The sequence below is a fragment of the Botryllus schlosseri genome, chromosome 7 (genome assembly GCF_051294905.1).
Source record: "Botryllus schlosseri isolate E-star chromosome 7, Bs_hap1, whole genome shotgun sequence".
NCBI classification, from domain to species: Eukaryota; Metazoa; Chordata; class Ascidiacea; order Stolidobranchia; family Styelidae; genus Botryllus; species Botryllus schlosseri.
Window position 1 is genome coordinate 17,833,359 of NC_137242.1, and position 15,901 is coordinate 17,849,259.

Here is a 15,901-nt window from a genome sequence, read left to right on the forward strand (position 1 = left end):
CATGCAAAGGGCTCTGTCAAGAGGAATGACGACCTTACCATCAAAACAGGGTCCAAGTTCGTCGAAATCGCCGTTAGTGATATGTCCAGCCGCTGAAATAGATGGCACTTAGTAGTCATGTCTCTGCAATCTGAGCCCGCGTGCGCATCTCCTGATTCGTGTCGCTATTTAATCAATGCGTGTTTAGTATGACGAAAAACATGGACATCGAAATAATCTTTTGTTCATCGTTACTTTCTGTGGATCGCTCGCGAATCTCGTAATACCAGACTTTCGTCATTGCGGAAAGATTATGTGTTTGCTAATCGTATGTACAATTGTTAATCACACGATCAGTTTGAAAAACTGCAGTTAAAAGATGGCACTTTAACATGCGCCAATTTGACATGTGGCTTCACAACCCCAAAACTAGCTCTAACCCCATCCTCAATATAATCCTAACGCGTTCCTACCCCAAATATTACCAAATGCTCAATTGTCGTATGCTGTTATGTCGAATGCTGACATCTCCACGGCATGACGTTACTGTAGCAATTTATAGCACCCTCTCACATTAACTTCGCTTCATAGAGCGATGGAAACTGTGATACAACATTCTGAAGACAACGAATCTCTATTGAAAGAACCCTCCACGACAACGGATCAATGACGGCTCTATAGTGCCTAGTATCATGTCCACTATTGCAAGACTAGGAAATTGGTAGCTCTTCCAAATTACATCGTAATTTGAGTTATAGCTACACATTTTTTTCAAATCAGACACGAATTAGAATTGTAACTACACCGTATCTTTTAAATTACATCAAAATTTGAATCATAGCTTTTCAAATTTGTTTATAATTATAAATATTGAATGAGCGAAAACTTGGACATGGAATGAAGTTCAGCTCACATCAATTCAGAATTCATTCACATGAGCATAACAACAGTAAATGCCTGTAAACCGGGGGTGTCAAACTCAACTCAGGTCGCGGGCCGGATCAGTCAAATGAATCAGTGCCTTTGTTTTTCACTGGAATGCTTTATTGTCAACCGACATGCAAAATAGTATTCTTTATTATAACACGGATCATATGGGCTGTACTCAGGTATATCTAGTTCTAAATATCCCCGGCTCTACTCTAGCAACACCGTTATTCGCAAACAATGGAATTGACAAAATCGCGATGATTGGCCGATTGAATACACTCATAAACTACTAAAACAATGGCTCTAACGGCGATATGAGTTGGAATAATTCGATGACGTCCTTTGTGTTATTCGTGATGCGTCGTTGGCCCTGCATATTCGTGGTGAGGAATGTGAGAGATTGTAAACAAGGGCGATGGAATTTTATTCATCATTTTTATATCACAAATTCACCATTCGATTTCTCAGGAGACCGGGGCAAGGGCCTATTGGGTCAGAATAATATAAGCAGCAGTGCGACCAGAGATATTTGAATTCTATTCTTTGTGTAGATATTATATGCTCCATGTATTTTACACGCAGCGGTTTCAAATTGTCGTTTATGTCTTTGTCCATTTTCCCGGAAGACTCCGAACAGAATGCAGTTGTTTTTGCCTTCCCATGCAGTGTCAATGTCACCACCTTGTTCCTGATGGTTACTTGAGTGACAACTCAACACTGTCGACAGATGGTTATAATGTGGCCGATGAACATGTTCGACATATACTACTATTGGAAATGTTCTGCATAATACAATAATTTTTCAAATTACTAAGAATGGCTTCGCGGGCTGGATGAAATGGTCTGGCGCACCGTATGTTTGACACTCCTGCTGTAAGCCAAGCTTGGCTCGATTCGCACTATACAGTTGACTGCAACTATTTCCAGGTAAACCAAAATAAGCTTAAAATTGAAACTATAGGGCATGAAAACATTTCACGAATTTGATTATAATTATAATTAGAGCAAAGAAAAATTTCATGATAAAGATTTCAACCAGCATTTCGCTTTAAAAATATATAATTATACAGTTCTGCAAATTATTTCGTGAATCAACTTAAAATAAAGGGTATTTTTCTGAAAATCTATGCAAATTTTTCAAAAAAATTTCGCATCGTGCACGGTTTAATGTTGCCGGTTATTGGGTACCATTTCCCAAGAAAGAATGCGCAGGATATTTAGAAATGGGCATTTCGACGTCGGCCATTACTGCGCTACGGCGCACCATGACACATGAAATTTTAGGCCATGTAACATGCTACTCCAAGAAGTGTGTCATAACGATCGGCAGTGGGAAAACCTTGGCCGGAACAGACTACACTAATTTTGACCTCTAACTTCGTTATATCTGCAATATAAATGTATGTTTAATTGTCCATAGGCAATAAATCCATCAGCCAAATATTCCTGTACTGCCATGCCATGCCGCATGGTTAAAATTATTTGCTAATGAAGAAATACCAATTTGAAATCGTGTGCGTCTTATGGTTTAGTACGCTTCGGCTTTTGCAATATCTTCTTACGTTGCAGACGGGAGATCAAGAAAGTAACATCATGTAACGAAATCATTATATCAACGGGTCAGCCTGAAGCTGTTTAATTATTATTTACGGGCCTCTACATTCTCCAAGACACCTCAATCACTCAGTTCTACCGGTGAATCTGATTACTTGAGCAGAGGGAAGATACGAAATTGACAGCAATATATATGCAATTCCCGATCATATTGACCGATTCAATCATATATTCTAGGAAACTTGCTCGCTTGCGCGTCTAGGTGACTAGGTGATACCCTCAGAAGTTGTGATCACCCTATGGGGGGTGAAGGCAAGACCACTGTTTTTGGGGGGGCTGACGAAGTGCTGTTTTGGTCCTGGTCAAAACACAACCACTTAACCAAGTAGTCCATGCAGATCCAACTGAACTTTAATAATCCGTAAAGTAGTATTGGCTTGTTACGGACCACATCTGATCAAATCTCAACAAATCTCGTCAAATGCTAAGTATTGAAACTACTAGGCTTCATAAGAAATTCATATGAAACGGAAAATGCTCGGAATGTTGGAAACGCACTATTATTGTATCGGTGTATGACTGATTGTTACTCACGACCACTGTTACAGAGATATAAAACTGTCGATGGTATGGTCTTTGTCAGACTTCAGAAGGCAGTCATGTTGTTAATATCGAACCCTCAGCAGGTGGCGAAGCCGTTCACAGAACTGATATAGACTACTTGCAATGCACTCGTACATCACTCCGCAGTATCCAGTATAAAAGCGGAACTTTGGTTAGATATTTTCCTCTTTCCTGTATGCAATACAGGAACTTACAAGTCAATAAAAACAGCCGCATACCGTTCGAACATGCACTTAAAATGTTTGCATAACGTACGGAAACGTCGTTTGAAATATTATCGCGTTATAATTGTCACGACTAGCTTTATCGCAGTGAGACTTGCGCGAAGTTCTGGCTCAGCGGTAATCAACAGCTGGCAAGCGTGCTTCCAATGCCACGCCAGATTTTTCTGACTGGTGCAATACAAAATGTCTGCTATATTAGTCGGATTACTTCTGTTAACTTAGTCATTTAAAGTACATATGGGATTACCTCCTCTCTGAAGGATGAATTAGGATGACAGTAGATGGTTTCTATATGAAATGTAATACGTTAGCGACGATATAGCTGCAACGAGATTGACATAATTCGGAACACGAGTAGGATTTCAGATTGACCACTCCCTTTTTAATTGTTTCAGTGATGTGCTTTTCAAAAACGATTCGGGCGTGTCTTAGGTCGATTCATTGTCTGTATGCGTAGAATTGGGGTATTTATATCTTATCTACACATAGTAGAAGCGTGTTTGAAGCCAACATGGTTATGATGCTGTCAGCATTGTGTGTCCTGGAACTGAACCAAAAGTGGAATTAGTAAATCTATGAACAGATCGCTGCTCACAGATTTAAATTTCAATCCTGATCTAAGAATCGGGCCAACCGACTTTCATCTCTATAGTTTTGACAAATTGGGTATGGAGGCCCGCCAGCCTATGAAATCTCGCCACTATATGTTTCTTACGCGTGTACGATATCACCGAAGCAATGTTTGGCTTGTTTTAAATAAGCACATATATTATCTCCATGTCCTCACCATATAATCAAATATCAATATTGCATTTTGGTTTATGATCCCAATTTTATATAGTGCGGCCCGCGAATGTATTCAGATGTTGAATGCGGCCCGCGAGCTCAAAAGGTTGCCCACCCCTGATCTAGATGCAGTGCCGTACCGTAAAGCCCAGTCATGATCAGACATTTTACCTAGGCACTCCTTCTTGATCTCCACATATGCAAAACATGTACCAACGGTTCTAAACCAAGGGTCCGTGGACTAGTTGTGGTACTAAGCCCCAAAGCAGGGTGTTTGAGATACAGTGTGAAATCATGCGATAAAAATCGGGTTACCATACGTCCTCCTTTAGGAGCACCTGTCCCCCTTTTTCAGGTTTTTGAAAATGTACTCCGAGGACGCCTAGATGTTCTCCTTTTGGCAATTCGTCCTCCTTTACAGCATTTAAAAATAAGAAAATAATTGATAGATTCGAGGGAAAGGGCATAAATGAAGCTTAATACGAAATTCCTGGTTCGATCGAAATCGACGCCCTTTGTTTTATCACCACCACTAATTTCAAGTAAAAGTGTGTAAATCGGGAGTCGAACGAAAGTGATGCTTTCTTTTAGTCTATCAACAAATTTTTCAGCAAAAAAAAGCTGAATCGGCTGATTTCAGTTTAGATCAACTAGCTTTTCTGATTTGGTAAGTGTTATCCTTTCCCGATTCCAAAATATGGTAACCCTATATCAGGGAACCTGAAACGGTGGGCTATGGCCCACTGGTGTAGCCACAGAGCTACTTGAAAAATTGTAGATTTAGGGGAAGTTTAGATATATATCTGATATGTTATTCGCTTAGAACCTATATATTCATAAGTTACATCAATCTTCTCGGCCGAATAGGGTGAGACGTACAGTGACATGTATGGATTCACAATGTTCGTCAGAATGGTAGAGGAAACGGCATTTTATGTCTCCCGGTTACGCCTACGATGACAGCATACTGCCAAGAGAAACGAACATAATTTCGAATGTGTAATCACTGACAGTTATTGCTGAAGTAGCCATTGTATGACTGCTGGGTCATACGTCGTACGACGTTCAAAACAGTGTGCATCAAACTCGAAATGGAGTGTATTTAATCTAGATTTACTGTCTTCGGCGGGTAGTATTATTGTAGGCTTACCATACGTCCTCTTGGAGGATTTGTCCTCTTTTTTGACTTTTTTGAAAGTGTCCTTGGAGGACGCCCTTTTGTCCTCTTTTTTGAGATTTTGTCCTCTTTTTTGAAAATTTAGGTAAGATTTAAAGCAAATTGCAAGTGAGATGCCGCAAATTAGCACAGAACTGAAGCTCCGGCGGGTATTGAGGAGTGAAAAACGGTCATTTTAGGTCCGAGCGAAAAGATGACCTTTTTTTAGTGGAGAAAAAAACGGTATTTTGAGCTCTGAGCGGAAGAGACGACCTTTTTTTTAGTCAACCGATCACAAAGTGGGAAAAATTCACCGGTTTTTGAGAATTCTACTCCGGTTTTGCATCTTGCAAATTTCTGAAAAAGTGTCCTCTTTTTACATTTCCAAAATATGGTAAGCCTATATTCTTGTAACATGAAAATAGTCATAATTGCAATTTATTACCAAATATCAATTTCCTACGGAAGTAGACGGCAGTTCGATAACGAATCGTATTGGATTGAAGATTTAGAGTAGCGCATAAATCTTTGTAGTGTCGGTCTAAAATGTCTGCCCTTGAAATCATTGCAGGCTGCATAATGTAAAAGTCGCATGAGATCTTTGCCTCATTATATTGAATGTTCAGACATCGCAACTTTAACGAAAAAATAAGAAATAAGTAATGCTTGCAGAAAAACAAGTATTTCTCCACTTCTCTGTAGTGCTCCATCAAACGAAATCACGTTACGAATTGTTTGAAACTGGCCTAAAATTGCTTGAAACACAATGATGCATCACTGTGTTTCGCGACGTGTGTGGAACAGTGAACGGTATTGTACACACGAGTTATACAGAGTATAGAAGGGCAGCCTATAGACCCCTTCAATCGAGAGAGCTCGAAGGAGGCCCAAAATTATTTCGTCAGTATTTTTCAAAGTGATTCATTCAACAGGAAATTTTCATCGCGCTTCACGCGATTTTATACTTGTACATTCCAAGTAATGTTATCTAATATGTTAAGGTTTCGTCATGATATTTCAGATCTTAATAATCTGCAACATTTTTCCCGTTATAGTACCGCCGAAAAAAATACGTCAAATATGAAAATTATCGTCGTTATTCTTCTAACATTAAGTCTGTGCAAAGTTCGCGGAGCCTATGGTAAGTTGATATATTTTGGACGAATATTGAGTCAATAGTCGCCGCGACCAAAAAAAAAACGTTTCTTCTTTCGAACTAATACGTCGTTTGTTAAAATATATCAAGAGCAGTATCACTATGATGAAATTCAGAATCTACACCTGCGACTTGAGATTCTTATTCCTTACACTTGACAAACACTAGTGCAACACACACAGAAGAGTAGGCTATATTACAGCGGACCCGTTCATACAGCGAGCGACGTATCGTACTACCACGAGGTAAGCCGGAATCAAATAATTATATAGGCTACTCGATTATCAAAACATTAACTCGAACGTACACAAGATACCAGAACACTTTCAATATGAGACATTCTCACTCATGCTGCGAGAACAGACATCAAAGCTCCAGAGTATTCCAAACACTAGTACAGTATAAAACGAACACACAATATGTACCATATACAACAGTTTAACAATGTCTCATGTAACATGAAAATCATCATTTTCAACAGTCCTTCTCTCGAAACATTTTTAAACGTTCATCACAACAGCAATGACCGTACATCAATCCTAACTCTCAAGTAGCAGCAGGTTGTCGACGTAACGGCTTTGTCAAAATGTCGGCAACAGTTTATTATGTCTGATGCAACATGAAAATCATCATTTTTAACACACTATGATAAATTTAAATGCTCCATTGCTTTTTTTAGGTATCCATGGTATTTGTCGACTATGGTCATTTACACCCGGCAGATATTCTTCATTTTTATTCCGAAACTGCCCACTTCTATGCTTTTTTGTAGGACAACGCATACGCGGATCAGGGGGCGATAAAACTCCAACACTTGGGTATTGGAATTCTGAAGTTGACCTCGGTCGGACTCGAACCCAGCCGTGGATTTACCACTGCGCTATCTCGCCACTCCCATTTCTGTTACTCACGCCTAATACTACAAAACGAAATGAGTTTATTGCAAAAGTTACACTTCGGATTCAAGTCACGCCCAGAACAGCAATAATGATGAATAGCACCTAATCGTGATTCTTTCACGCAGGAGCATCATTTTACTTAACGAGCGAACGCGAACTATTTTGAAGTCTATTCCTGTCATTTCGGCTCAGAAACGATATTCCAAAGATATGATGCGGGTACTATTCCAAGAATTTTTACACCGCATTACTCATATATATTTCATTAACGGGGTAATAGATTGAAGGTAATAGCGTCTATGGCTGATGTAGGATATCTATCCCCCTCGTCATAAATTCAAAAAGTATACACATGGCATGAAATGTTTATAGATTCAATTCACCCTAAACGGTTGAGAAGTACTGCTGAATAATGATAATTAACCAAACACATACTACATTTCAAACATAGCGGCTCGTAATAGAAAATAACCCGTTTTGTGACATTTCTATGAAGCCTTACGTGTGATTGTGAAGCTATTGACGCAATGCGCCAGTTTAGTTGTTACGAGTCAGATCATTATATCGGTATTCAAATTTAATTGCATAGGAAATGTTATCTGACAAATCTAAGTATAGGTGAGGGCAGACGAATTTGGTATTTTGTTCATTGTAAGCCGCAAAAAATTGAAATATAAAACATAGCAACTGAAAAGGCCGCATCGAAGAAACGAAATTGTCGGTCATCTGGTACAGCCTTGAAAGCTCAGCAACTCACATGACGGATTTTGTTTAAGAGAAATGTAAAATACCATTTTTAGAGATAGTTAGGAACATATATACAATACTTCTACTTCTACAAATAACGAGAAGTATTATATTACGAAGTAGAAGTAGCGGAAAATTGCTTTACTTAAGTAAGTACTAGAAGTAGCGGAAGAATACTTGAGTACTTCGAAAAAGTAGATGCACTTAGTGATTGAAAACCTCTGAGAAGCACTGGTATGGCTTATATACAATAATTGTTCATGCTTATATCGTTTTAGAGGATTTGCTCTGCAAGCGCGATTGGGACTGCCCCCCAGGTTACGAATGCCACTGGTTTGAGAAAAGATGCTACCCAAGTGAGTAAGCTGCCACATTGGCTCCGCAATGACGAGGACTCTTTTGTATCTCCCATGCCGATCATTTCCGCAGTTTTATTTGTGATCGTAACTGTAGTTGTGTTCTTGATATTGCAGTATTTCATTTTTATATCGTACAATTTCCGGGTACAGTTTAGCTCCTTCGATAATAATATCCTGGAGGGTAAATGCAGAGAGCGACGTCTACTCACGTCTCGGCCTACTCTTGTTCTGTTCACAGTACCGTGTAAAGCCACTACTGACTGCCCGCCTGGCTACAGATGCAACATGGAGAGGGACAATTGTGTTCCAGGTATGCGTTTCAAACCGGAAAAAATAATTTTGGAAATTGTTATCGATTATATTTTGAAGTTGCCTGCTCAAATTCATTGGACTGCCTGCCTGGTTTTTACTGTAGCTCATCAGAGTGTTTCCAGGTAAATGCAAAGACAAGAGTGCGTGAAATCCTTCACTGAACAATTTTTAATTTTGTATTTTCCAGGTGACTGCATAAGTGATCTGGATTGTCCTCCTCATTGCCACTGCTTCATCATTATGGGTGGCTCATGTACCTAAGAACAGGATATAAGCCACCAGATCGGGTAGATGCACTATATTGCTGTTTTGGTCCTTTCTTCTACCTATTATTAGCAGCATATGCTACATCACCGTTTGCATGTTCACGGAGGTGGTCAGGAACGAAGCACTTCTACTTTTCTGAGATACTCAAATAGTTTTTTTTCATAATTGCACGAGACAACTTACTTACGAACTACTTAATTTAAAAGCTTTGGATCAATAAAATCCAATCAGGGCAATGGGACCACTTGAAATACACCCCAAAGTCTCAAAATTGGCATTGTTCTGAACCAGTGGTTCTTAACCTTTCAAAACGATCGTTTTCCAGCGCCCCCCAACTCATAGTGTGAGGACTTTAATAAAGACAATGGGTAAGAGGGAGGGCCGTAACAGCACTTCATCAGCCCTCCTAAAGACACGATTGTCATGCGCACCCATAGCGTGATAGACCAAACTTCTGCGGGCTTCGCCCCCAAGAACCCCGTCGCGATATTTCGATGGTCAGCAAAGTTTGTGTGGCCTGATCGACCTAGGCGCCAAAATTTTCTATAATGCATGAATGAATAGGTGGTAATTGCATATGTATGTCGCTATAAAATTTTAATCCTCTCAGCTCACGTAATCAAATTTACCAGTAGCGATGTATGTTGTATTGGAAAATGAAGACCACGTAATTAATAATTGAACTTGTTCGGGCGTGCCCGTTGGTACAATTAACTCGTTACAATTTGTTATTTTTTACCTCACGTCGCAATACAGTCAACAGATATTGAAACGCATGAACGCATTAAACTGAAGTAAGCACGCTATTCAAAATTAGTATTTTTTCACTGGTAAATAATTTTCTCTGGTGTGTGTTATTTGTGCTGCGGGGTGCAGATTGCGACGACATGAAAAATTCGGCACGAGCGATTTAAGCCCCTATGGACAATTAGACTTATATACATAGAAGTTTACAGTCAACATTAGGGGCTATCCACTCTGGCCAAGGTTTTCTCGCTGACGATCTTTTTAACACGCTTCTCGGAGTCCCATATTGACCGGAACTTCCTATGTCTTCGTGCATCGTGGCGTGGTAATGGCCGACGCTGAAATGCCTATTTCAATTTTCTATAATATGCGTAATCTTCCGTGGGCAAGTCGTCCAAAGATGATGTGTAACTTATGTTCATTCACCGAAATAATTTGGGGCACGCTTCGAGCTCACCGATTGGGGGTTTGGGTTGCAGCAGTTTCGGTCCTGGTAAGAGGTCAAAGTCCAGCAGTCGATCTTTTTGGGACTTCGGTATTGGAAATATTTCGCGCTTTAATCGCGCTCGAGGACCATTTGACTATAATAAACCAGATAATAGTTGTGTGTGGTATATTCAGGGTCAAATCAAGGTTGTTATAACAACAATTGGGTACGGTCTCATATCCTGTGGTTCAAACCCTCCCGAATTCACTTCTGCGATTGGCAATACGGGGAAATTAACTGTGGTGGCTGGAGTCGGAGTCGGAGTTAGTGAAAATGACCCCGACTTCGACTCCGACAACAACTTCTTTATCATTAAAATAATTGCTTTTCAAATATATCTTTTAAATTACTAATAATAACTATGATATGATTTTCATGTACTATCAATCACTGTTATTAGTAATGATACAGATCAGGGGAGGCCAGACCGTGCCCGCATGCCAAATGTGGCCCGCGAGAAGGTTTTGTGGTAATTCTCGAAATTAGATATAACATCAGGTAAAATTGAAAGGCCAACCAAAATTTGATTATCCTGACCGCGAAATTTGATGATGACAAAAACATCAGTTTCGACGCATTGGCGTAACCAGCGGCCAGCCACATTCCGCGCAGATCTTCGTATATGACCATAAAGTAGAATATTCCGCAGCAGATTTATTTGACTTGGAATTTTTTAAGCACTTCGCATGATTTATTGTCACATTTCTTGCATTTAGCATTGGAAACCCTCCCAGAAATTATAAATACGCGTAATTTATAGAATCGAGTCCAACAGTACTCGCAATTAGGAGATAACGTGTCGTCCAACATGGGACTACGCTTGTGCGCTCGAAGAGAGATCGTCGGCGACGAAACATTTGCACAAAATGACAGAGGCAGTATGTTCACCGAAACCGTCGATATTGCTATGTCTAAAACGCCAAAGAATCCTGTCCTTGCCGAATGAGTCCTTTGCTATATAGAGGCGACCCCCCATAAGTGCAAATAGTATATTTATTGATCAAATTCATTCACCAATCGAAATATTGCCATGTAAAGTTAAGTTTTACCCTCGTTCTCGGCCGTCTTGGACAACTAGATAATTCTTTATTAAATGAATGCTCTCTTGCCTGATTCCAATTCATTGAGACTTCGCTATTGACCAGTGGCGGCTCGTCCTATAGGGCAACTGGGGCATTGCCCCATCTAAAATTCTGTCCAATAACACTCCATTACCATTTATAGACGCACAGCAATCTATATATACCGAAATCACAGCGAAAATCGTATTCTTCTTGTCATTTCGCTTGTAAATGCCCATATATATCGAAGTCTCTGCGAAAATCGAATTCTCTTCTGTGTTTTCGCTTTGCGAATGCCTAGCCGGGGCATGCCCCGGTAGCGCTCATAACAAGCTTTCACTGTCTATTCTCTCAAAGCCGCGCACAATAAAGAAACACTGATTTACTCTCTCCTATTCATAAAATTACCGAGCAGGTGGGGCAACATAGCCTCGTCGCCCTTAAGGTGTGATGTAACAATCGTATCTATATCTGAACTCGGTTACCGTCATATGCGTTTAGTCGCCCTTTGCTGGTATAGGTCGATTGTGATGGTGTTTCACACCATGATAATTCTTGAAACTTGGTATGTCATGTCGTGATGGTGGTATTTAACACTGTCCCAAGTTTCAGGGTTTCTACTTAAAGTTTAGGGTAGTAATTTCGTTTCCGAAGTTGAGTGTGTGCTGATCCGTTTTATATCGCAAACAGATTTTACTCAAAAGCCGGTATTGGTATCCATTGATTTTGACGATGTTCCATACCGAGATCGGTCATGACATTTGGTACGGTAAGTCTTAATGTTAGTATCGAACACTGTACAAAGTTTCAAGTTTGTCACTGAACTATGTTAGTGGTAATTTCGTTTCCTAAGTCGAGTGAGAGCTGACTCGTCATTTATCGCAAACATATTTTACGCAAAGCCGGTATTGATATCCATTGATTTTAACGATGTTCCTTACCTAGATCCGTCATGAGCTTTTGCATGGTATGTCTTGATTTTAGTATCGAACGCTGTGCCAAGTCTCAAGGTTGGCACTCAATGATTAATGATTAGGGCAGCAATTTGGTTATCAAGGTCGAGTATGGTAGAGATGTGCGCTGATCTGACACTCAGCCTACCTAACGCATTGCGGATTTCACGCAAAAGCCGGCGTATCTGTGTTAACGCTAACTGTATTCCATACTGAGATAGGTGATGAGATGATGATATCATGAAACAGTTTACTAACATCCTCGGTTTGCATTCAAATATTTACTTTTATTTTATATTCTCCAATGTCAATTTCACCGTGAAATTGTGGCCTTCATGCCATTTGCTTACAATTACAACCCCTGTCGAGTGTCAAGCGCCATAGCTGTTTAGTTTTCGATCGCGGCTAACAGCAGATCGCTTGATCAGCCTATTCCTCAGTAAATTTTACGCAAAATTCGGTGTTGGTCTGTTCGTATTAATTTTGATAGTGTACCATACAAAAACGGTCATGAGGCTACTTCTAGATGATTTCATGTATCAGTGTACCAAGTTTTCGGCTTTCATCCACGTATTTATTCGGTAATATATTTTCAAAAGGCGATTTTGCAGCAGACATATAGACACTCGTAAGCCGTATGTGTCGTGTGACAGTCTCCAGCCTCAAGGCCAAAATCTCCTATGCTGTACCGGGACTGAATTTCAGAGGCTGCTATCCGTAGTTCTTCAGAATGATGTTTTGGATTCAATATGACATGTCCAATCTATGAGATAACAATCGCGTATGTGTCCGAACTCATTGACCTTTCCAGTTAGGCTTACGCAATCTCTCGAGTTATAGTCATTTCCATTTCTGCAGATAATTAGTCAGCTATAGTGCGAACATGAACCGTGTCGAATCTTTGTTCCGTACGCCGTTTACGCAGTTACCACACTTCAAGTCACAGCTGACCGGCAGACCTCTCGCGGCACATACGTTAAAATCAATGTTGTCGGGAAGTTCGTGTTACCGTACCACCAAGTTACTTCTTTACGTTGGAAAACGCCATTGTGACGTCATCTTGATAAAAAGTCGCTTGCAGCCCTTGCCCCACCACCCGATATTGTCACGAGCCGCCACTGCTATTGACTGGTACAACGGTATAGTTGCAAATTATATACTGACAATGTTGCGCGACGTTTAAAATTTCAATACGTCATCCAGTCTAGCGTCAAGTCAAGCGTACATAGTACAACGAAAAGAGATAGAGAGACAGCGGGAAGGCCGAGAGAAAAAATATATTTTATCCCTCATTCGTTCAAATCAATAGTATACATTATAACGATGCAGTTGAATGGAGCATAAGTTGGTAAGCCCCGCATAGGCTGGATGCCCGATATACCAGTGCCATCAAAGCCATCAATAAAATATATCTTACTAGCAGAAGTCGTTACTTTCTGTAATAAAACCCGAGATCGTTTCATGCTCCTGAGCAGTTAAGCAGTATACACACCACCAAATATGCGTGCTCTATAAGCAGAGATAACTTGCGGTCAAGCTTTCACTACTGTTCATAATAGTCGATAAATATAGAAATGACACATAATTCGAACATATACTTTGCAATTTCCTATCCGCATCTCCTCTACAGAGAAGGACAAAACCGACAACCTGGTATCCCCATGCGGATGGCGTCTCACTCGACGAGCTATATTTCGTGGCTATCAGCATTGGCGCTTATTTAACCTGCCTTTGGATGGCATGTGCCGTCACTAGTAACGTCATAAATAGTTTGCATGCCCAGCGTCCACCACAAAATCCCTCTCAAACTTCCGATCTCTCGCGCACACCGGCTGAATACATGACTCGTTGCTACTCAAGTGAGACCGTGGACACTTCAATACTGAATGCAACCGGCGGCAGATGATATCATCTGAGATGACATACACATATGGATGACCTTTTCTGATGATGTGTGCAGATGCACACATTTTGGAATCACTGAGAAGAATTATTCCGGCCAATCATATGTGTTTGTCCAATATTGTGTATCTCAATACGCAATGTGGTTTCTCAATCGACGATTTCGTCAAACATATTTTGTTGGTCCGTTTAAGAACGTGGCCAAAGAGAGAGAGAATTTATAGTCTGTTTCCCTGATTACCAACAATAATTAACTATCACACAATTTAACGAAAGTCCAGGATCTCCATCGCGCTTCGCGCGTAATAGATATGGAGTGACAAGTATGTTTCCACGGAAGTATCGGTAAGCATAATTTAGGCAGCGGGTAGGGTGGTTCTTTTCATACCGACCGTATCGTCTCCCTTCTGACGTGATTTATTAAATTAAATATGGCTGAGAAAGAATGTTTGGAACTATGGTATCGTAATTTGGCCTCCAACTATCTTATCGTAATCGGGTAATCTAGCCGCATAGGGTGTGTTCAAATATAGAAAAAGTGGTAGGCCTACTCGATTTTTAAGCGTTAAACCGTGTAGCGTCAGCCACCATTAAAACTATTTTGACAAAATTCATGAAATCTATTCACGTTTCTTAAAAATTATGGTTGTTTCAGTCTTTATGCACATTATCTTTTCACAAAGATCTTCTGATTAATCTAGATTTTTTTTGTCCGGAACACATGCTCGCGGAAGGTCGAAACCAGGTGTACTGTTGCCCTTTTCCTACCATTTTCCTAAGAACAGACCTGGGCAAAGTGTGGCCCGCGAAGCCATTCTGTGCGGCCCGGGAAAGGCTGCTTGGAATTCATAGCAGAAAACCTGCTCTTTTTGAATGTTGACGCCTGGACTAAAACCATAGGCTGTATCAAGTAAACAGGAAATTTCTTGACTCCGAAGCCTGTTCATTAATTTGCCACAATTACGCTGCCAACGTACCTCGCATGCATAATCCAGATTCAAAATAAAGGCAATGTGGCAAAGTATGAGTAGCAATTAAAGTCACAAGGAATCACTCTTTCCATATAGTTTTGGTCAAACCTTCTTTGTTGCCATTGTCGCATTACGCACTATGCAGTATCTGTTTTAAATTGTTACGTGAGGTGTTTCCAAATCCCTAATTCGTAAAACAAGTCAATCAGTGCTCGCGATTTCTGTATGACTCATCATATCACCCATAAAGGATGAACGGGCATAACAAAAAAGAAAGCCTAAAGCTGAAATTCAAAGAAGGTTTGTTCAGTGCAGTGGTTCTCGAACTGGGGGGGGGGGGGGGGTTGCGTGAAATCATCTGAAGAGAGGGCGAAACCGAAGTTAAATGAATTTTTGTCGGGCGCTGCGCGATTTACCCAGAGATTATGGTATTATAGTTATGGCTCTGTGTATTGTCCGACTTTGATATTTCAGAATTCTCTCATCGTCAGCCATAACCTTTACATGCCATCAAACTATCCGTTTGGATTGCTAGCATTCGCGTTGCTCTTTGTAATATTTTGTGATATCATGATGGGGGGGGGGTCAAAATTTATCACTATCATAAAGGGAAATGTGCCTAAAAAAGTTCGAGAACCACTGTTTTAGTGACTTAATAGAAGAACCTGGATAGGGGTTTAAATAGAGTTAAAAATGTATCATGCTTAACATTGTTTCGATTCGTGACGACAAATAGATGATTTTTAAATTAACCGCCACTTTTTTATTGCCTAACACAGGGGTCGGC

At 40.3% G+C, this 15,901-nt stretch overlaps 1 protein-coding gene across 1 annotated transcript in view; it reads left to right on the forward strand.

Annotated features, from left to right (window-relative positions):
• Positions 1–9,082, forward strand: part of LOC145442933 (uncharacterized) — a 356,044-nt gene extending 346,962 nt beyond the window's left edge. Inside the window, exons 2-6 of the mRNA XM_080320983.1 lie at positions 6,275–6,394; positions 8,334–8,411; positions 8,653–8,724; positions 8,784–8,841; positions 8,906–9,082. Of these exons, the coding sequence (XP_080177109.1) occupies positions 6,334–6,394; positions 8,334–8,411; positions 8,653–8,724; positions 8,784–8,841; positions 8,906–8,987 (351 nt within the window). The 5' untranslated portion in view covers positions 6,275–6,333 and the 3' untranslated portion in view covers positions 8,988–9,082. The remainder of the gene's footprint in view (positions 1–6,274; positions 6,395–8,333; positions 8,412–8,652; positions 8,725–8,783; positions 8,842–8,905) is intronic.
• Positions 9,083–15,901: the final 6,819 nt, after the last annotated feature.